General features: G+C 57.4%; 1 protein-coding gene across 2 annotated transcripts in view; it reads right to left on the minus strand.

The window, feature by feature from the left end:
- The window catches only part of MEGF8 (multiple EGF like domains 8), a 36,825-nt gene extending 15,218 nt beyond the window's left edge, over positions 1–21,607 (minus strand). The window contains exons 1-23 of one of the 2 annotated variants that reach the window (XM_032325989.1): positions 20,694–21,607; positions 15,238–15,401; positions 14,776–14,982; positions 13,809–13,989; positions 13,647–13,735; positions 12,653–13,068; positions 12,068–12,213; positions 11,816–11,938; positions 10,010–10,164; positions 9,635–9,754; positions 9,136–9,280; positions 8,889–9,052; positions 6,718–6,918; positions 6,121–6,321; positions 5,460–5,696; positions 4,458–4,576; positions 4,238–4,369; positions 4,029–4,142; positions 3,338–3,586; positions 2,650–2,849; positions 2,107–2,317; positions 1,756–2,005; positions 1,105–1,237 (exon numbers count right to left, since the gene is read on the minus strand). In XM_032325989.1, coding sequence (XP_032181880.1) covers positions 1,105–1,237; positions 1,756–2,005; positions 2,107–2,317; positions 2,650–2,849; positions 3,338–3,586; positions 4,029–4,142; positions 4,238–4,369; positions 4,458–4,576; positions 5,460–5,696; positions 6,121–6,321; positions 6,718–6,918; positions 8,889–9,052; positions 9,136–9,280; positions 9,635–9,754; positions 10,010–10,164; positions 11,816–11,938; positions 12,068–12,213; positions 12,653–13,068; positions 13,647–13,735; positions 13,809–13,989; positions 14,776–14,982; positions 15,238–15,401; positions 20,694–20,880 — 4,144 coding nt within the window. In that variant the 5' untranslated portion in view covers positions 20,881–21,607. The remainder of the gene's footprint in view (positions 1–1,104; positions 1,238–1,755; positions 2,006–2,106; positions 2,318–2,649; positions 2,850–3,337; positions 3,587–4,028; positions 4,143–4,237; positions 4,370–4,457; positions 4,577–5,459; positions 5,697–6,120; positions 6,322–6,717; positions 6,919–8,888; positions 9,053–9,135; positions 9,281–9,634; positions 9,755–10,009; positions 10,165–11,815; positions 11,939–12,067; positions 12,214–12,652; positions 13,069–13,646; positions 13,736–13,808; positions 13,990–14,775; positions 14,983–15,237; positions 15,402–20,693) is intronic. The other variant, XM_032325990.1, reaches the window with a different exon arrangement.
- Between the last annotated feature and the right edge of the window lie 496 nt (positions 21,608–22,103).

Raw genomic sequence — 22,103 nt, forward strand, 5'->3', positions numbered from 1 at the left:
GGGCAGGAATTAGACAGAGCATATGCATATACAATCTCATTAAAATGATGCTGGAGGGGGGCTGTAGGCCCTCTGACCTCAAGGACTCCCACTGTCCCAGCCCTAAGCACTCCAGCACAGCAGGCCCCCTTCCAGCCTCTCAGGGCTTGGGCACCCACTGCTCTTCTGGCCTGGAGAAGTCACCCCCTCTCACCCCGGCACACAAGGACCCCTTCAGACCTCCAGGAAAATATCCCTCTACGAAAAAGCCCTCCCCAACTCCCCAGACCGGCCAGGTGGCTGCTCTTTCCCACTTCCTCTGTCCCTTAGCAGAGGCGTCCCTGTTCTGACTGTAATTTGTTCAGTGCTGTCTGTCCCCCACTGCACCCCACCCCTGCCATGGGTGCCTGAAGGCAGGGCCTGCATCCCCCTGTTCCCTGCTGAACCCCCGGCACCCAGCTCAGGCGTGCCTCACTGTGGGTGCTCCCAACGGCTGAATGAAATGAAATGAAATGGAGGGCCCCTCAGTCCTAGCGGCTCCCTGGGGAGGGACTGAGGTGGCACGCGATCCCGAGCCAGCCGGCCAACTACCTGCCCCAACCTTGGAGATCTCACTCATCTATGAGGCGAACAGAAACATTTCCCAAACTTGGGCCCCTCAACTGCCACAGGTAATGAATCATTTCTATAGCAATTCGCTCAGCTGGAGCCAGTTTCCCAAACCCTCAGTGCTGCCAACGCCATGGGACCTGGTGAGTCTTGGCTGTGGGGTGTCTGGGGCACTGCGGATTGCAGAGCAGCACCTCTGGCCCCTGCCCAGAACAGAGCCAAAGGGCCCAAGGGGCAAAATCCCTCTGGCTGAGAACTACCAGGCTGAGGAGGGGGCAAGGGCTTTCCCACACTACATTCTGTGTCCCCCAGAGACTTGTCCCACTCAGCCCTTCTCCCCAGACAGGCAGCCCAGCCAGGGCAATCCTCTCTGCCACCCAGATGTGACAAGGGCCGGCATCAGCCAGGGAGTCAGGGGCAGAGTCAGGCTGGGCTTTGAGCCTACCTTGGGAGACAGTGTAAGGGGCAAGGGCTACACAGCCTCGGACAGGGTCCCACTTTCCCCAGACCCCGTACCCGACAGGGCCTGCACAGTGAGGGGCCTGTCCCGCCGCTGGCCGCAGAAGGCAGCGATGAGGCTGCGGTCCGACTGCACGACGCCAGTGTCCAGGAAGCGCGGGAATCCATCAAAGGCCAGGACGTAGCTCAGCTGGAGGTGGAGGGCACAGAATGAAGGTTCAGGGGACGGAAGAGGTGAGGAAGAGGGATGTGTGGGGTCCAGGAGGAGGAGGAGGAGGAGGAGGAGCTCAAGAGGGGAAGACACTCTGAGCCCAGGAAAATGGGCCGTCTGAAACTTCCGGACATAGAGTCACACTGCGGCCACCATCCCCCTCCTGTGTTCACAGCAGACACGGCTCAGGGATCAGGCACTCTCGCACAGAGCCTCTCTCTCAACACATAGCTCCAGGCGGCCACAACCTACCGGTCGGAGTTGACCCACACACTGCAAATACCAAGCACGCCTGGACTGGGGCGTGGGAGGCCCAGGAAACAGGTGATTTGGGGAACGGGAGGGTCTGTGGGCTCCGGAATGAAGGTCTGTGATCTAAAGACGACAGCTTAAAGTTTGGAGGATAAAGGAACAGGGATGCGGGGTCAGGGTCCATCTGCGGATTCGGACTGGGCATGGGAGACATGGGCCTGAACCCTGGTGCCCTCGGTACTCACCGTGCAGGGGGTGCTGCTGTCAGGGGAGAAGGTGAGGGTGAGTGGGGGACAGAGGGTCCCAGGGGCACAGGGCTGCAGCAACTCGGTGGCTGAGACAACCCACACACAGTAGGACAGACCCAGCCCGGCTCTCGCTGCCCTGCCCCCTGGAGGCAGCAGCCCCCCAACCCGGCGTGAGCCCAGCGCCACTGAGGACACGTTGGTGAGGAGGGCACGACCCCCACACTCCCGGAAACAGGAGCCACCAGCCCTGGGTAGATGGAGGAGAGAGCAAGAGCATCAGACGGGTCCCGTCCTGTCCCATCCCATCCCTAATCCTCCCCCGGCCCTCCTGGTGGGCCCCTGGCTCACCGGGGGTCCCCATAGTAGCCAGGGGAGCAGAGCTGGCAGTGGGCACCTTCAGTGTGGTCCTGGCAGAAGCAGAGCCCGCTGAGGTTGTCACAGTGGCCACGGCGCGGGTCTCCATGCCCATTGCACTGGCACGGCCGGCAGCCACCCGAGCCCGTGGCGTTGCCAAAGCTGCCGGGCCGGCACCGCTCGCAGCGCTCCCCCCACGTCCAGTCTGTGGAGGCCCGGGGCAGGTAGGACACGGAGTCAGGTCAAGGGCAAGAGGAGCCCTACAATGCTCAGCCGATCCCTGACCCCACACAGCTGCTCCAGACCACGGTGACTGGGGGAACCCAGACTGGGGAGGTACTGCACACCCCCAGAAGGGAGACCAAGCCCCCACCAAAGACATGGGTGGCACTGAAACCGTGTGGAGTCTGCAGGCCATGGGGCAGGAGGAGCGCTAGCTGGGTTGGGGGACCCAGAAGCCCAGGCAGAGGAAGGACACTAGAGCCCTGAGGAGGGTCTCTGAGGCCAGCCCCGGGAGTCAAGGAGGAGGCCGCTCACCCTGGCACTCATCACAGAAGCCAGGCCCCCGCCTGCGGCAGTGGCTGTGGAAGTTGCAGCCACAGTCCCGGGAGCAACGGGGCACAGGAGGTCCTGGGGCAGGTGTGGGCGGGGGCAGGTCCGACGTCCAGCCCAGGTCACACACGCAGGTGAAGTCGGGGGGACCGCTACACACACCATGGCCACAGTCTTCCAGGCACCTGAGGGCATGGGGGGGGCAAGGCTAGCTGGGGCCAGAGTACCCAAGTCACACCCACCTCCCACCCCAGTCCGCCCCCTCCTCTCCACAACAACGCCATCCCAGGCCATCGCCTGTTCTCCCCGCTGCCACCGGTCCGGGACTCTGTGGGCGTCCCACGTAGTAACTCCTGTCTCTATGGTAACCACATGTCACCACCAGGGATCTGCTCTCTGTGAAAATCCCTTTCAACTCGATCCTCCTCCATCTCCATGGCAACGCAGAAGACTGTGGCTTGCAGTCCAGGAGTGACCCGTCTCCACAGTAACTAGTGCTACACTGGAGACCCCGTCACTCTAATGAGGGCCTAACCCCCAAGGTAAAGCCCCCTGGCTCACAGGGATGCTGGTTCCCCAGGGAGGCACCCCAGCACAACAATGGCTTCCTCCCTCCGTCTACACGTGCCCCAGCCCCAGGGCGACATCTCCATGGAAATCCCTCCCAGCTCACGTGCGGTTGCAGTAGGTGACGCCATCACCCTGGTAGCCTCGCTGGCAATGACACTCGTAGCTGAGGGGTGTGTTCAGGCAGCTTGCCCGCAGGTGGCACCGCGCCAGGCCGAGGCGACACTCATCCACGTCAGGACAGCGGGCATACGCCCAGCGGGCAGGGAGGGCCGCCGACAGCCCCAGGCCTTCCCCCACCCACAGGGAGCAGTTTCCCCCACCCAGTGGCCCTGAGAAGTCTCCCTGGAGGCACCTGGGGGGGTGGGAGGTTGGGGACAGAGGAGAGGGAGGAACAGGGAGATGATAAAGAATCGAGAGATCGAGACAGACAGAAAGGGACCAATCAGAGAAAGAGAAACAGGCATATGAATATGGACAGAAAGACACAGCAGAAATGAAGGAGAGACAAAGAAACCCAGCCAGAGGAGTCCGACAGGAGGAATTGTGACAAGCAACCAGGGGATGGGAGAGACACACAGGAAAATAGTTAATGGGAGAGAGAAGGAAAGACAGAAACAGAAAGACAAGGAGGAACGATGAGAAGAAACCAGTCACAAAGACAGGGAGAGGGTGGAGATGGAGAAAAGAGAGGGAAAGGGAAGAAACAGAGAAAATCAGCCATTAGAATCAGAGCGGGAGAGAGCCCCACACCCTGCCCACACACCAGCCCTCCAGCCTTGTGGTCCCGGCCTCACCGGCCCAGCGTGGGGTTGTCCTCATTGCCACACCAGCCGCACTCGTGGCTCTGCAGACACTCGTGGCAGGTCAGGAAGCGGTCACAGCTCCGGCACCGAGGCTCCGAGTGCACACTGTGGGGCGACAGGTGTGGGTGGGGGTGTCCGAGCCCTACCCACCGCGCCCTGCCCTTCTCTCTGTGAGCCTCACCCCCCTGCCCAGACCACACCTGTCATCCCAGCCGCGGCAGCCACCATGCGGGTAGCGGGCCAGGTAGGCCGCGAACAAGAAACAGGTATGCGTGGACTGGCACCAGGCGCACTGGCTGGAGTTGGCAAGACAGTCGTCACAGGTCAGGCGCCTGGGGGTGGGGAGCAGGGGCAGGTCAAACTGTGCACCAGCTCCCCCAAGCTCCCTACATCCCCACTCCCTGGGCCCAGGTGGCTCACTGGCTGCAGAGTGGGGGACACTCCTCTGGGCTCTTCAGGGCACCCCGACTCCGGCCCCGCCGGCTGCATGCGGCATCCCCTTTGCGGCTGGTGCTCTGATGCCACTCGCAGAAGGGGTCCTGGGGAATTAAAGAAGGAGTTAGAGCCCAGCTTAGCCATCTACCTTGGGATCCATAAGCAGCTGCTTCCCTTACCTGCCCCACCCCACAGACCACCCCTCCAAGCCACCTTCCCCCCGCCGCTGCCTGTCTCTCCAGACTTCCTCCTTCAGCCAATGGCATCCATGGGATCTGCCTTCCCAGCATCCACCTCCTTTTGGGGCAAAGAACCCCTGTGTCTGGTCCAGTTGCAGCTGATGGATCCTTAAGCCCCAGAGGTAGATAAGGGGCCACACTCCCGCCCCTCTACCCCAGCCTCCCAGATGGTTCTGAGAACTGGCACAAGACCCAACCAGAGCCAACAAAACCTGCTTCTGGGACTTCCGCTGAGCTGGGGGCGTAAGGGGGGTGGGGACAGAAAGGTGCTCTCTCTTACTTGGGACTTGGGGGGGGGGGCTAAGGAGGGGGATGAAAGTCTGAGGCCCTTGTGGTTCCCTTGCCTCTCCCAAGAAGTGAACATCCAAGGGAAGCGAGGATATAGGATGGAGAAGGTGGACGCCGACGACACTGTCTAAACCACACACCTAAAGACCTATCTCTGGGCTCTGGGGCCCGAGCCCATAAAGGCCCCTCCGGTAAAAAGGTGCTAACTGGGGTTTTCTCACCCTTACAACTGCGAGAGTCCTGACTGCCAGGAGCCCACTCTCTAGCCCCTCTCCTCTGCTCCCCACCTGGCTCTCACCTGCAGATCAAGGACAATGGCCCACCTGTCTCCCCGCACTGTACACAAGGGACCCCTTGGATGCCGGTGCCAATTCCAGCGGGCTCACCCCCGCCCCCACCCCTGGTCGCCTAATTCGGCTGCCTTGACCCTGAGACTTCCCCTCCATGGCCTGGCAGGCACCTGAGTGCAGGCATGACAGTCTCGGTGCTCCTCGCAGAGCGGGCAGAGGGCAGGCACCAGCACCAGCAGGGACCCGCCGGCCCAGTCGTCCCCGCAGTGGGCCCCGCTCTGGCGTAGGTGGCAGGAGGCGCTGCTCAGGCACCAGCCACAGCCCTGGTCTGCCAAGCATCCCAGGCAGGAGGAGTAGGAGGAACAGGCTGAAGAGCGGTAGGGCTCCAGGAAGAAGAAGGAGATCTCCTGGGGGAAGGGCTCACGTGAGGGCCAGGGGTCCACCCAGGGCGGGAGCTGAGGGCCGGGGTAGGGGTCAGGGTTGAGCGCTGAACACTTAAGTGTTCAGAGACAAGGTCAAGAACTCAAGCATATGGAAAGTCAGGCTTTAGGAGGAGCAGACAAAAGGGGATTGGGGTTTGAGATCATCCAGATGAGAGAGCAGAGCACAGAGGGCAGAAGTCAGAGCAAGTGGAGTAAGAGATATGGGCAGGGGGGGTCAGAATGTGAGATCAGGTTAGAGTCTGAGGGTCAGAGGTTGGTGTCTGGAGGGCTCCAGGTGAGGCCCAGAGGTCAAGAGTCAGGGAGTGGGAGGTTAGGTCAGGAGAGTTAGAATTTGCAGCCTGGGGTTCAGAAAGCTCCAGGGGTCTGAGGCCCGGGCAAAAGTACTCACGCTGCCACCTGGCACGCCAGTCCGGTCCCACAGCAGAGTGAGTTCGCTGTGCCCAGGGCCTGCTGAGCCATTGAGCTGGCCCCGGATCTCCACTGCGTACTTGTGGTCCCGGCCAGGCAGCGGGAAGAGGCGAGCAGACCCTGGGCGCTGCAGCCGCCTCGTCTCCTTCTCCTGCTGAGCAACCCAGCGCCCCACCTCCTCCTGGGTACAGGTGAGGGACAGATAACGGGGGTCAGAACGTTCCAGCTGACCCAACCCCTGAAACCTCCAAGAGCCCCAAACCCACCTCACCTCCGTCCTGGGAAGAGGAAGAGGGCTTCAGAGTTCCTTAGACCCCCAAGAACCTCTGAGAACCCTCAACTAATCCCACTACCATCACCCATGGCCTCCTTGGGGGCGTCTGACTTGGTAACTCAGACCTTCCACACCTTCTTCAAAATTCCTTCCCAATTCCATTCATAACTGAAAGCCCCAGGGCACTCCCTCCACTAAGGATATGTCCCATGCCTCTGATTTCTCCCCAGCCCCTCCCTGCACTATATACCCCACTCCCCATATTTGCTACTAACAGCCCCCTGAATGGTCAGGCACCCTCACCATGTTCTCCGTGTCAGGGCCCCGGGCCATCCGAGCCACGACGTGCAGACGCTGGGCCCGGGCCCACACAGCTACATCCTCAGCCCCCGCCCCTCCAGGCCCTCCGGGCAGCAGGGGGTGGATGAAGCCACGGTAGACCAGGGACACATCGGTCTCTGGGCTGGGCGTCAGGGTGATGGTTGTACTGCGGACGATCAAGACCTGGGCCCGCCGGGGAGAAAGGTATGCGTGAGTGCCTCTCCGAGTGGCCCCATGGTGGCCACGCCTCTCAGGCAAACATCAGAACCAGAAAAAATCAGGCACCCCAACTTCCTTCCCTCTTGCCTCAAATGAGAGACCGAGGCCAGGGGCACTCGGGAGTCAGTACTCCAACTTGGACAATAGATAGCACGGTCCCGGCCCCCCCGCTCATCACCTCCTTCATCAAACTCCGAGACCCCAGACCTTTCAAGAGCTTCTTCCCCAACAGTCCACCTTTCCACTTTCCACCAAAGCCCTTAAGAGTCCACGCTATTTTAAAAAGTCCCTGAACTACAGGGTTCAGAGAAATTTCCAAGTTGGTGAACACAGCCCATGTCAGCCCATGCCAGCAGGGGGGTCACACCCTAGCTCCTGTGAACTCCCAGACCCTAGCTCTATATGGGGACAGAGCTCCTTTGCTCACGAACCTTCCAGACCTCACCCTATGTAACATGTTCTTGGTTATATAATAAACCAGCACACGAGTTTTTGAAAAAAAAAGAGAGAGAGAATCCAGATCCAACATTCAAAGTGACAGACATACTACATGATTTATTCGCATGCATTTTATAATCATTTTATAATTACAAAAGAATGGAATAAGCCAAGTATTCGTCAACAAAGGACTACTTAAGGAAACTATAGCACTACAGCTCTAGAATCTAAATTGGAGTATTACAAAACTCTTAAAAAAAAAAAATTGAGGGTGTTTCCTAAGTTCTAAGAAGCTTGCCAGGACATGTTAAAAAACAGAAGTGGCTCAGTGCCTGGGTGGCTCAGTGGGTTAAAACCTCGCCTTTGGCTCAGGTCATGGTCCCAGAGTCCTGGGATTGAGCCCCGCATCAGGCTCTCTGCTCAGCAGGGAGCCTGCTTCCCCCTCTCTGTCTGTCTGCTCTCTGCTTACTTGTGATCTCTGTCTGCCAAGTAAATAAATAAAATCTTTAAGAAAAAAAAAAATAGAAGTGGCAGTGTAGTGAGACTGGAATATTACTTTTGGGGGAAGAAGAATAATAATAGTTAGGGGCGCCTGGGTGGCTCAGTCGTTAAGTGTCTGCCTTCAGCTCAGGTCTGATCCCAGGGCCCCAGGATCGAGCCCCACGTCGGGCTCCCTGCTTGGCGGGAAGCCTGCTTCTCCCTCTCCCATTCCCCCACGTGTGTTCCCTCTCTCGCTCTCTCTATCAAATAAATAAATAAAATATTTTTTTAAAAAAAGAATTAAATGTCACATGTGCATGTATCTGAATAAGTAGACCTACAAGGATATAAAAGAAATCCCAGATGATCTTCTGGAGAGACTCAGGGTGACATCGAGTTGGGGGGATGCTGGGGACAGCTACACGACATACGAGAGTTGGCAAATTCACAGTTAGCGGATTGCCAACGACAAATCACTAAAAGGTTAGCAGTTGCCAGGGGCTGGAGGAGAGGGGGAACAGAGAGGGATTACTTAATGGATCTGGAGTTTCTTTATGGGGTAACGAGCATGTTCTAGAACTAGGTGATGATCGCACAATACTGTGAATGTGCTTCATGTTGCTGATGGTAAATTTCATGTGATGTGTGTTTTAGCACAATTTAAAAAACTCTTATGATGGGGCACCTGAGTGGCTCTGTCAGTTAAGCATCTGCCTTCGGCTCAGGTCATGATCCCAGGGTCCTGGGATCCAACCCTGCATCAGGCTCTCTGCTCAGCAGGGAGCCTGCTTCCTCTTCTCTCTCTCTCTCTGCCTGCCTCTCTGCCTACTTGTGATCTCTCTCTGTCAAATAAATAAACAAAATCTTAAAAAAAAAAAAAAAACCCTCTTATGCAATAAGGAAGATCAAACCCTTGAATGTAAAGGCTTATTATGCAACCACAAGATTGGTATAGAACCATTTGAACAATGAAAACCCCAGGACCACACACTGGGCCCCATCCCCTGGCTCCCCACCTTGTCAGGCTGGGAGGCATTGGGTGGCTGCTGGAAAGTGAGCAGGTGCAGGCCAGGCAGGAAGCTCTGGGTGATGCAAGCCTCCAGGGATGTGACAAAGACAGGCACAGGCCCCCACCAGCCCACGGTGCCCGAGATCTGCTCCCCTCGGCAGCGGGCCTGCTCTGTGAGGACAGGAGGAGGGCGGGAATGGCGGTCAGTGTGGGGTGCTGCACCGCTCCATCCCACACCACCCTTGCATACTCACCAGGCCGGGGGAGGCAACTTTCATTATGCACACACCAGCCCAGGGAGCCAGGCCCCCGGGGAGGAGCTGTGGGGCTGCTGAAGGCTAGGCAGGCCTGGCAGTCACCCAGAAGGCGACCCAGGCCCAGGCAGCTGGCAGCTGGACACTGCAGGGAAGGGAGGGACAGGGGTTACTGTCCACGGGGGTTTCACAGGGACCTGGGAAGTGCTGCAGGTTCAAGAGTCACAGGGTAGAAAGCAGCAGGCAATCGGAGAAGGGAACTGAAAATGAACTGGAATGAGAAAGATCGAGTGGACAGGACCTAGGGGCTCTGCAGGGTCGTAAGTTCAAAAGGATCAGGATGGGCCAGAGGTTCAGGGGTCAGAGGTCAGGAGTGCCAAGCTTCGTGTGAAAACAAGTCTCCCAAATGGAAGAAAGTCCTCTACTGGGTTTCGACAGAGGGAGACACTGAGGGTCGAGTCTCCGTGCGAGGAGAAAGAGCACTGGGATGGTCACTCACAGCCCCAGAGGGAGTCCCAGGAGGTGGCGCGGCTTGGCAGGCCCCCTGACACCAGCTGCACTCAGGGTCACGGGAGCAGACGCTGTGGTCCGTGTACATGGAGCAATAGTCTAAGTGGTACTGCAGAGACACGGGGGTGGGGGGCGCTCCTCAGACTGGGAGCCTGCTCCCTCATACCCACCTTGATGATCCCAGGGAACCCCAACTGCTTGACACCTTAAGGACCCCTATCCACTCTGCCCTCAGCCCCAGGGACCCCCAGTCCTTTTCCCAGGCACCCACCCCAACTTGCTCCCACCTCCCTGGGAACCATGCCTCCTCCCCGTTCCCCCCCACCCCAAGCAGCCACCCTCTCCCTATCACCCCAGTGCTCACGTCCGGAGCAGGCGCCTGGAACACAAAGGGAGGCACCTTGTAGGCCATCAAGTCCCCACGGGGCCGGCCACTGTACCCCCCAGCCACCAACAGGACGCTGCCTCCAAGCACAGCTGCTACATGTGAGTACCGCCCACTGGGAGGTGCTGCTCGGCCTAGAATACAGACACCCCACCCCCCGCCAACCCAAGGACATGAGATTCCAACCAGTCTCCCAAGCTCATGGCTCCCTTGCCAGGAGGACTGTCCCAACTGTCTCATGCCCCAGTCCAGCCCCCGACTTCCTGCTTCTATTGAACGCGTCCCCACACCACTGCCCGGGACACCTTTTGATGACAGAGCCTGATCTTCGGAGTCAGAAAAACCTGGCTTCCATTCCTAGGTCTTCCACTTACTTGAGTTCAAATCACGGGTCCAACTAGCTGTGTGGCACTGAGTAGGAGAAGCAACTTCTCTTTATCTTGGTTTCCTCCTCTAGACATAGACCATCTTCCTGCCCTCAGGGAGCCATGAGGCAAGGCCGCTGGACTCTGACCTGGTTTTGTCTGGCATCAGCCTCCCACCCTGGGACAGCCTCTGATCGTCCTCTGGAAAACCACCCTCTCCCATCACAGTCCACAGGTCGAGTTGAGCTAACCCAGCCTCTAGCGACACTGGGGTGTAGCCCAGGCCTGTCATGTCAGGGACTCATTCAGGAAGAGGACCTAATTCCTACGATTTTGGGGGAAAAGGCATGTGCTTCCTCCCTCTGGGCCTTTTAAAGGGGTAGTATATAGGCCCAGGGCTGCTGTCGACCATTTGCAAAAGACAAACCTGCCACAGACTGAAGCAAACTTGAAAGAGAACTAGCTGATGCCAACCTGTGAACTTCCAGACCCAGGCCAGACTGAAGCCAGCTGTCACTCAAGAGAGCTAAGAAACTTGGTTTTGCTCAAGCTGGTTGGGTTGGAGCCTGTCACTCAGAACTAAGAGTCCTGAATGATGGGTAAATGGTCGGTGACCAACAGAAGAGCCTTGGATTCGAGGTCTTGAATGCCAGGCCAAGGCTTTATTCCTGACGGTCAAACAGGGTTCCATGGGGAACCCTTCACTCAGCCTACCCCTTAAATGTCAATGTCCCTTCCTTATGACTTTCTCTGTCCTTGCTCTTCTGTCCAGTGGAGCAGGGAGAGGAGATGGGTCTCCTGAAGTCCACAGCGCCCTGAAATGATATGCCCGGTTTGTGTGTACAAGTGTCTTTCCGAGCTCAGGACCTGTGGCTTCCTTCTGATTCTCTAAGCAGTCTGATTTAAGGAGTTTGAAAGGTTCTTCCACACCCCCTTCTTGGCACCTTCATAAAGTCAACATACTGAGCCCTTGGCTAGGCAGTCTTCCTTCTTCGTGCCATCTCAACTGCTCTCACGACAGCCCAGTGGTTTAAGTGCTACTGTCATTCCCGTTTTACAGATGGGCAAGTTGAGGCACAGAGAGATTAAATGATATTTTTGTACAAATGGTTGCCTGGGGCCAGCCATCCTGGTTCTGCCACTTGCCCACTCTATGACCTTTAAGGTCAAACATAGACGGTTCCCTGGGGCAGCTGGAAATGGACAAAAGCTGGCTGGAGCCTAGACCAATGCTCTGGGGCGGCCTCCCATCTCCATGGCAACTGAGGCCCCACGCTGCCCCCAGCACAGGCTGGCCTCCAGAGCCCAGCTCCAACAGCACATCTGGCTCACCCTACGAGCACCAACATAGTTCCTGCCCAAAGCCCAGTTTCACTGTCAGGGAGGTGTGACTCTCAGGAAAACAGAGGGGGCCACTCACCCTCAGGGGTTCCTGGGGGGGCGAGCTCCGCCCCCGACACCCACTGATGACAGCCAAGGTGGTAGAAGAAGAGGCCATCTTCATAGCACTTCTCCTCCTGGTAATGGGTGTGCACATTGCCCCCTGGGAAAGGAGGAAAGGGGCACAGCTGGCAAGCCTGGCGAAGGTGGGGAGCCTCAGGCAGGGAGCCTCAGCTCAGTGTGGGCGTGGGGCCCTGGCAGGCAGGCAGGCAGGACCAGGGAGCCTCCTCACCATAGACCACCATGTAGTTCCCCAGGACACTGGCTGTGTGGAAGGCTCTCTCCCGTGGGCCCTGAAGCCCATCCCGGCCCTTCAGGGTGGTCCACACGCGCCGATCCACGTGAAAGAGCTCAGTGGAGTTCACCCGCACAGAGAACCTATCGGTAGGAGCAGAGGAGGGCCTCAGGGCAGGAAGGACTTCTCTCCCTTCTCCAGGCTCTCAAGAGCCCCATGATGGGTCAGGGTGAGACTGGCGTGATGAGGTTTATGTCCTCACCCGCCTCCCAGTGGACAGGACCTGGGTCTGGTCATCTCTGGATTCTGCATATCATCTAGCCAGGGCTGGCCTTGACCCAGCAGGGCGTAGATGAGCGGACAGATGGGTGGGAGAATGTGGGAAGTAAGTGGCCAAGAGACTGAATGAAGGGTTAGAGAGTCAGTGAGCAGATGAGCAAATAAAAGAACGAGTGAACTAGGGAATGACCTAAGGAAGGAAGGCCCGGATGACTGAGAAAGTCCATCAATGGGCAAACACCACTAAAGACTGAAGACCCAGGTGACCAGGCCAGGCTTGGCCCTGCAGAGCAGGTCACTCACCTAGCAGTGGAGGGCCGGTGTCCACCGTGAACCAGCAAGGTGCGTGAGGGCGCGTGGAACACCATGGAGTGGCCAGTGGCGGCAGGGGGCCGCCCGCCGGCCGGAATCACCTGCTCCCAGTAGCCTCCACTGGTGCCATCGAGGCGGAAACGGAAGAGGCCAGAGGAGAAGAGGTCGTGCTGCGTGCGGCCACCGGACACATAGAGCCAGACATCGTCCACCAGGGCAGCTGCGTGACCTGCCAGGCCTGGTGGCCCTGAGGAACCCAAGGCAGGTGGTGCAAGGAGCTCCCAGTGGCCCCCGCCCAGCGGGCTAAAGGCCCACACGTCACTGGTGAGGGAGCCATCAGCCAGCTCGCCGCCCATGAGCACCAGGGCGCCGGCCCAGGCCACAGCCACGTGGGAGTGCCGGGCAGCCTGTAGGCAAGAGACCGGGAGACAGGATGGTGACACAGAGTGACAAGAAAGCCAACCAGAGAGAGAGAGATGTAGAGACACAGAAAAAAACAGAGATACACAAAGAGAGAAAGGAAGACAGACCCAGCAAGACAGACACAAGCAAAGAAAAACAAATTTAAAAAAAAAAAAAAAAAGGAGGCTGGGGGTTAGGGATAGGGGATAGGGGAAATGGCAGAGAAAAGCAGAGGGAAAGACAGACTGATAGACAGCCCAGAGGAGACACACAGACCAAGAGAGAGCAGAAGACCAATGCGCAGAAACAAAAATGGAGAGAGAAACCAAGAGAAAGAGACAGGAGATTCACAGAAGAGTAAGATGCAAAAAAGGAGATACAGGAAGCAAAAAAGAAAGCCAAACGTAGAAAAGTGGCACTGGGAGGATGACGTGGGCCTGTAGCAAGCAGCAAGGCTGAGGGCGTATGGGGTGGTGGGGTCGCTCTAGGGTGCCCTAGCTGGGGCTGCCGGAGTGGACAGGCGCCTCTGAGGGGGGAGGGGGAGTCAGGCAGCCTGGGGGCGGAGGGCAACAGGGATTCATACCGGGGCAGGACTCAGGTCCCAGCGCTCCCAGGTGTTGGCAGAGAAGTTGTATAGGACCAGGTCCCCCAGAGCGCTGTTGAGGTCCTGGCCTGTTGAGGGACAGATGGGCTCAGGCCCTGGCCACAGGCCGCTAGACCCCAGATGCATGCCCCATCAGCTCACCTCCGAAAATGGCCAGCAGCCCTGGTGGGGACAGGAAGGCACCAGCCGCACCAATCCGGGCTGAGAAGGTGGGGTCCTCGGCACTCACATTGTGCCACCAGCCAGCCCCCTGGTTCTCCCATAGGTGCAGGTCACAGGCGCGTCCCAGGAAGCCAGGCTCACAGCGGCATGGTCCCAGAGGCTGGAGGGGGACGGGCACACAAAGGCAAGGATGGAGAGAGAAAGAAAGAGAGAAAGGGGGAGGAGAGATGAAGCCGGGGGGGCACACGGGACCAAAAGGGAGAAGGAAAAAGGTGGACAGGAAAGGAGAGATGGAGTAACAGCCAGGAAGGAGACAGGCCAACAGACAGAGGAAGAAAGGAACATAGAGACACAACCAGAGAGAAGCAGAGAGGTAGGAAAAAGCAGACAGACCATCAAGAAAAGGGAATGGGAATGACAGAAGGCCCTGGAGAGGAAAATGAGGACAGACAGCAAGAGAGACTGGAGGAGAAGGCAGCAGTGAGGGCAAGGTCAGCCTAGGCTGGATGACCTCAGTCTGGGGAGGTGAAGGCAGGAGGGCTCAAGATGTGATCTAGTCCCAAGGCTGTGTGTGCACGGCTGAGGCACAAGGTCAGTGGTCAGCAGGCAGAAGTCAGGGCTGGGGGCCCAAGGCCAGAAAAAGTGACTGGGTGGGATGATGGAGTCTGGCGGGCAAGGGGAAGGCAGGTAGGTTCACCGGCGAAAGGTAGGTTACAGGCAGGAAGGGTGGACGCAGGCACAGGAGGGGTCCCAGATGAAGGCAAGGCGGGGCTGGAGGGCAGATGGGAGTGGGGTCTGGGAGGAGAGGGGAGTCCTGAGGGTGACAGCAGGGTCCTAAGCAGGGATGGCTGTCCTGGAAGGGGCCAGGGAGTTTCAGGCAGGGGCACATGGAGCAGTAGGTGTGGTCACCTGGGGGCAGGGGACACACAGCTGGGGACAGGCTCACCGAGGCGCAGGTGCCGTGGCTGCCGCAGTAGGCTGAACACTCCTGCAGGCTGCAGTCAGGGCCCCCCCAGCCAGGCTCGCAGGCGCACACCCCAGGGGCCCGGCACTGCCCACGGCCGCTGCAGCCCCCAGGGCACAGGGAGAAGCGGAAGGAGGCATTGAATCCCAGAAGGTTGTAGTTGGCGTCGCTGAAGAGATGCAGCAGCATCTGCAGGCACAAGATGGGCACGGCTGCAGGGGCTCCGGGGACTGGACTGGGGGGTGGGCTGCTCCCATCCCCACCCCACCCGGCGCGTCCCCGCCTCCTTTCTTGGGTCTCTCTCCACCCTTCTTTGCTGCCAACTCTCTCTTGCTGGGTCTCTGCCCCTCCCCCTCTTTTGTTTTCTTCTGTGTATCGAACCCCCTTCCTCCAAAGTCCACCCAGAACTCCAGCCAGAGACCCCCACCAACCGGCCCCACCAACCTTGCCTGAGGAGGCCTCGATGGGTGGAGGCCGAGTGCTCCCACTCAGACTGGCAAGCAGGGGCCCTCGGGGAGAGTCCCCATCATACACGAACAGGTAGTCGTAAGTGCATTCCGTGTCCAGGAAAAGGAAGTCCAGCAGGATCCGGTGCTGGGGGCTTGGGGCTGAGCAGGGAGAGTAGAGGGTGCTGGGCTCAGATGTGGACCCTCTTCCTGTGCCTCCATGTACCCCATCCCAAAATACCAAGGCCTGCCTGGTGATGTTGAAGGCCCAAAGATAAGTCAGACCTGAGCTCTGCCTTCGAGGGGCCCCCTGGTCTCAACAGCCCAGGGAAACCAGAGCAGTGACAGCCAGGGAGATGGGGGCCAGAGAAGGAATTACAGTGTCAGCCCCAGAAAGGACTCCTGAGACCAGGCTGAACACCTCCCACCACTCCGGCGGCCAAGCTGAAGGGCCCCAGAAAGAACCCAACCCCGGGGGGTCACACAGAGCTGTAAGCCTCCGACACTAAGCCTGAGGGGCAGGGAAGAGGCCAGTTTCTTCCCCCTGGATGGGCCAAACCTTGGAGTACCACAGCTCCTCTCCCCACCTCCCCAGGTCTCCGCTCGGTTTCTTGTAGTAGCTAAAGGCACAGACTTGAGCCAGCCTGCCTGGGCTCACTTCCTGGCTCTGCCACTTACTAGCTACTAGCTGTGTGGCCTTGGGCAAGTCTCCTAACCTCTCTGAATCTGTTTCTCCATCTGGGAAGTAGAGTTGTAACAGTCCTAAGGCTGACTGAAACTTCTTGGCCGCTCCCATCAAGAAGGGAGGGCTGATTCCTCGCTCCCTGTACCTTGGGAAGACCCTCCAAGAGACTAGCGTGACCGACACACAGCAGCAAAGCGGACATTCTGGCCCTTGCACGGCTGGATCAGAGAAGCCTCGCAGCTTCTACCTGGACATCCTAGAATGCTCCTTCTCAGAACACAGCTGTCAAGCTCCGACAAGCCAAAGCCACATGGGGTGGGGGGAGGGGCGCGGGCCAGCATCCCACCTGACAACCCCAGCCAGCAACCACCAGCCCCTCGAGGGAGCTTTCATTGACATCTGGCCCAGGTGAGTGTTCAGATGACCGCAGTCCCAGCGGACGTCCAGCTAGGACCACGGGAGAGGCCTAGCCCTCCATAACCCCCATCCCACATCTTACACTGGGGGCTCGGGAAACTAGACCTGGGTTCCTGCTCCACTCCTGACCTGTTGGGGGACACTGGGCCAGCCCCTTCCCCGATGTCCCTCAGCACACTCCCCTGCGTACTAGAGATGCTCACACACCACTCACTAGCCGTGTGATCTTGGGCTGGTTCCACGGGCTCTCTGAGCCTCGGTTTCCTTTACGTAAAATGAAGATACTCTCCCCACCCACCAAGGCTGATGGGAAGATTCAAGATGGTGACTCCCAGGCCTCGCTGTCTCTTCCCAGGCTCATTGATTCAGCCTCCTCCCTGGCCTCCCGTCTTGCCCTGACAAGGGTCCCTGAGAGACTGTCCCCACTTGGCATCTGGTCCTGGCCCTACCCTGTTCAAAAGCCCTCCATGGCTGGGGTACCTGGATGGCTTAGTTGTTATGTGTCTCAGGTCACGACCTCAGCTAAGCGTGGAGGCTGCTTGAAGATTCTCTCTCTCTGGTTCTGCTCTTGGTTTTGGCACCAAAAAAAAAAAAAAAAAAAAAAAAAAGGATTCTCTCTCCCTCTACCCCTCCTTCTCCTGCACTTGCTCACATGCCATCTTAAAAAATAAATAAATAGGGCGCCTGGGTGGCTCAGTGGATTAAGCCGCTGCCTTCGGCTCAGGTCATGATCTCAGGGTCCTGGGATCCAGTCCCACATCGGGCTCTCTGCTCAGCAGGGAGCCTGCTTCCTCCTCTCTCTCTCTGCCTACTTGTGATCTCTCTCTGTCAAATAAATAAATAAAATCTTTAAAAAAAAATAAAATAAAATAAAATAAATAAAATAAAGCCCTCCATGGCTCCCCACCATCCCCAGAACAAAGCCCAGCTCCCTAACCTGGAGTCTGAAGTCTCATTTGTCTCACGTCAGTTTACTCCTTGTAACTCCATCAGGAGCTGGGCCTTTGCACAAGCCTCTCTCTCTGGAGCACTTACTCCCTTGGTAAGAGCAAACTCCTCCAGGAAGCCTTCCCTGATGCCCCCCCCTCACTGCTAGGTTAGGTGCCTATCTTGGGGGCTCTCGCTTTCCATTATAACCTTCATTTCTCTGCGCCAGGACCACCTATGTCTGCGTCTGTATCCTCTGCAGCCAAGGAGGCCCATGGGGCAGGGCCTAGGCCTAACTCATCTTGGGGTCCCTCCCTGACATTAACCCGCACAGTGCCTGCCACTGAGTGAGGGCTCAGGAAATGCTGGATGAAGGACTGAAGAACCACACAAAAAAAAGAATACTGAAGGGCGCCTGGGTGGCTCTGTTGGTTAAGCCACCGCCTTTGGCTCAGGTCATGATCCCAGAGTCCTGGGATTGAGTCCCATATTGGGCTTCCCCTGCTCTGCAGGGAGCCTACTTCTTCCTCTCCCTCAGCCTCTCTCCCTGCTGTGCTCTCTCTCTGCCAAATAAATAAATAAAATCTAAAAAAAAAAAAAAGAAAAGAAGAAAGAAAGAAAGAAAGAAAGCTGGCTGAAGTTAGCAGCTCTCCCTCCAGAATCCCCAGGAACATCACACAGACCCAAACCATGGTCTGGGGAATGAAGAAGAACCACTGCACCAGACCAGGCAACCAGACCTCCCAGAATCTTGCCAGCCTCAACCAAAATATAAAGCTCAGTTCCCAGAATCACAACAAGTACATCTTTGTCAAGGGCATGCCAGAAGCCAGCTCACTATCTGCTTTCTCCAAGGTCCTCCCTAAGTTCAAGATCTCCTGCTTCCACCCAACACAGACTCCACCCCATGTACCCCTGGACAGAGGTTCAACCCCAAAACTCCCTGCTTTTCATTTTCTTTTTAGATTTATTTATTTGAGAGAGAGAGAACATGTGCGCACAGGGGTGAGGGGAATGCAGGAGGGAGGGGCAGAGGGGGAGGGAGAGAGAAACCCAAAGTAGATGCCATGCTGAGCTCAGTGAGGAGCCTGACTCGAGGCTCAATCTCACAACCCTGAGCTGAAACCAAGAGCTGGACGGTTAACCAGGTGCACCACCCAGGCACCCCAAACCCCTGCTTTTCAAAAGCAGAATGCCTCTTTATTCATGAGGATATTATGAGGACTGCCTACGATAAAGTGTGGATGTGGTACAAAAGGAAGTGGGTCAGTGCTTATTTTTTAAAAGATGGGGCAACATGCTGGTTCTCAAAGGTGACGGGCACTAGGAAGCATGGGAGATCAAGGAGGATCTGGAAGTCGCCCAGACTCCCTATTCCAACGTCCAGCCAGGTGGTCCCCAGATCTCACTAGTGAAACTTCCTAAACACCTCTCTGCTCTCGGCCCCTCTCCACTTCCTCCTCTCTTGCAGGATGAGCATACCAAGTCTCTAGGCCAGCCCCCACCAGGCAGGTGGCTCTAAATCCTGCTCAAGATCCTTCTGTGGCTCCCCACCAATGTCAAGAGAAAAAGCCAAGTTGCTCAGCATCACATTGAAGGCCTTCCTTCCCCTGCTTGGGGCGTCCTCCATACCTCTCAGCCAGCAGTCTGATCAGACCAGAAAAACCTAGACATGGCTCCTGAGACACATCAGCCTCTCTTTGTCTTCGCAGAAGCTGTTCCTTTTTCTCACCCAGCAAACTCCTATGTATGCCTCAGAACCCTATCCAAGGGCTCCTCTTCTGTGACCTCCCTAGAGAATACTCTCATCCCCCTAGACCCATCTACCCAACCCCTCTACCTCCTTCTGTCTCAAGCCCTGAGCGCACTGTAGGAATAACATCTGCAGCCAGCGTTACCATCCCCAACAAGGCTGGGGCTCCTTAAGGCCAAAGAATGATGTGTATATCAAACACATACCATACTTCCTATCCTGTGCCCACCCACACCCCCAGACAGGAATAGACCCCATGCTGGGGACAGACAAACTCATCCTCAAGAAACTGGCTTCATCCATATTTCATACAACAGCCATGGGGACCTAAAGCATAAATCAGATCATGCCCTTCCCTGTTCAAAACCCTCCCACAACTTCCCAGTGTCCCCAAATAAAGACCAAGCTCTGCAGCCTGTAAAGGGAGACTATGCGTGATCTGGGACATCACTCCTCTTGCTTTTTCCCAGAACCTCCCCTCGGATACTCTTACTACTCCTTGGATGCCAGCTCCTACATCTGCTGCCGAGAAGCCTTCCTGGACTTCTCCAGCCACTGCCTCTGGACTTCTCATGACACCTCCCTAGTGCCCTCAGGATACAGCTCAAAATCAGTCCTCCACCCTCTGGTTCACGGTTTGTCTTCCTATATTTGTGTCCTAGCACAGATACGTATTCTGTGTCATAGCACAGATTTCTAGGTCCTCAAAAACATCAGCCCTCCTGCTACCAGGCCTTTGCATGGGCTATACTCCTGGCCTAGGGGGGCCTTCTGTTCCCTCTTTCACATGCTTTTGGTCTTAGCTACAGGCCAAGCTAAATCAGACAGGGTTCCCACTCCTTGGGGGTGGGTCTGCTTCCCCCACTGGACCAGGAGCCCATAAGCGTAAGGATGGGGCCTTTGCACAGGCTGTTCCCTCTGGAATGCTCTTCCATCCTCCTGGCTGATTCCTGTCAGTCCTTTGGATGTCAGTTCAGACATCTCCTCCCCCAGGAAGCCCTCTCTCTTCTCCCAGCCCCCAGGCCAGCTGGTTCCTCCATCACAGTTCCAACCACTCTAGGTTTTTACTGTCTATTCATGTGTTTGTCTTCCCCACTGGATTTTAAGCCCCAAGTCATCACAGGATGCTAGGGTTGCCTTGGTCTCTGTTATGTCCCAGTAGCAAATATAATATCTGGCATGTAAATGACTAGGGAAAAAAATGCCTTTACCGGACTACTTTAGAAATAACAACAGTATTACCCTAATACCATTTACTGTGTACTTACCATGTGCCAGGCACGTTAAGTAATGATCTCATTGAATTCCAACAACCCTATGAAGTCAGTACTAGTATGAATGCTACCTGGGAGGAGGGGAAGCTGGACCTCACAGAAAGGAAGCTGCAGTGGAACCCAAATTTGAAGCAGGTGGTTGGGCTAAGAGCCTAAGTTGCTAACAGTTATTCGGAATATCTCTCACTGATGCTCTTGGCTTGTAACTGTCCATCTGGGCCTGTGGGCAACTCCCCCACCAGGCTTCCAGGCGTCCCAGGGCAGGGCCCACGTTGGCTGCACTTCAGAGCAAAGGGCCCGGACCAGAACAGGGGTGTGGGAATGCGGTGAGTGGGGTTAAAGAGTGCACAAATGAATTAGAGAATGGGTGGGTGTGTGACCCACGCGGCCCCACTCACCCTCGATGAGCCACTCGCAATTGCCATTGACGCTGTAGTTGCCCGCACCATCCGTCACGAAGCCGGGCGCCTCCCGCAGCACTTGCCGCTGCCCCTTACAGTCCCCTGCCTGGGCCCCAGGGAACAGCGACCCCAGCAGGGCCAAAGATAGAGCCAGAGCCACTGCCGGAGCCTTGCCCGGGGCCATCGCCTCTTCCTGCACGGACTCTGACAGACTGGGACAGGCCTTAAAGACCGGGGAGGACCCTGCCTGCGGCGGGAGGCCCTACAAATGTGACCTCTATAGACGGGACATGGTCTTGTAGACCACGGAGGTCCAGGAGTCGCAGACCCCTCGAAGGGAACCGCCGCTGTAGACGGGCTCTAGAAGCTACGGAAAGGCCCTATAGACCCCCGTCGTTCCGGACGGGGCCCACCCCTAGGGACCGTGGGAGTCCCTTATAGTCACGGGTCCCCATAGGCTATCTGACCCCATAAACGGTGTCCAGCAGTTATAAACGCGGGCCACTGCAGGCCGAAACGGACCTTATATACGGATCGGTCCCCAGGGGGCGAAGGGCTCTACAGCCCAGCGGGGGCCTCCAAAGAGGGTGCGGGTCGTGCCGGGCCAGGCCCGGAAGGTCCGAGAGAAACCCCTAGAGCCGGGTGCGGGGCGCGAGCGGGTGTCGGAGCCGGAGCCCGTCTCCAGGGGCTCGGGCCTAGACCCCATACACGTACTCCCTCGCTCACCCACCCGCGCCTCCCTCCGGAGCCGGATGGACCAGATCAGAGAGACGAGGGGTTGCTCGGGCTAGAGCGGCCTAAGAAGACCCGCTGGGAGGACGAGGGGGCGGGGGCCGAGCGGCCGCTGTGGGAGGAAAGATGGAGAGGAGGCGAGAAGTCGCAGAGACGCTGGTCAGAGCGGCCCTAGGAGGACTGCGGAGCTCTCGACCCCATCCCTCCACAGAGAGAGACTTCCGGAAACTTCCCCGCCCATTTGTTCCCAGACGCGTGCGCAGTAGTGATCGCCTTGGCCTGCGAAGAGAGAATTACACATGCGCAGTGCTGAAATCACGACCCAGCCTCGGGGTACGGGTCGTTGAGGAAAGTTTGTGCCACTGGAGGGCGCCTGTAGCTCTGACTGGAGAAGGAACGGTAAAAACAGAGGAGCCGCGCAGTAGGAGAGTTCTGTTAGATGCTTCAGATATCCAGTGCTCCCAGATTCGGGGCCCGTATCGAGGCCAGGTTATACAGGCCCTCCCAAAGTGCCATTTCACGGGTGGACACACTGAGGCCCAGGCCCTGGAATGGCTCCTGCTCCGCCCCGCCTCTGAGAACTATCAAGATGTAAAGAGTCGGGGGCGCCTGGGTGGTTCAGTGGGTTAAGCCGCTGCCTTCGGCTCAGGTCATGATCTCGGGGTCCCGGGATCG

Source organism: Mustela erminea, chromosome 19, assembly GCF_009829155.1.
Source record: "Mustela erminea isolate mMusErm1 chromosome 19, mMusErm1.Pri, whole genome shotgun sequence".
Classification (NCBI taxonomy): Eukaryota; Metazoa; Chordata; class Mammalia; order Carnivora; family Mustelidae; genus Mustela; species Mustela erminea.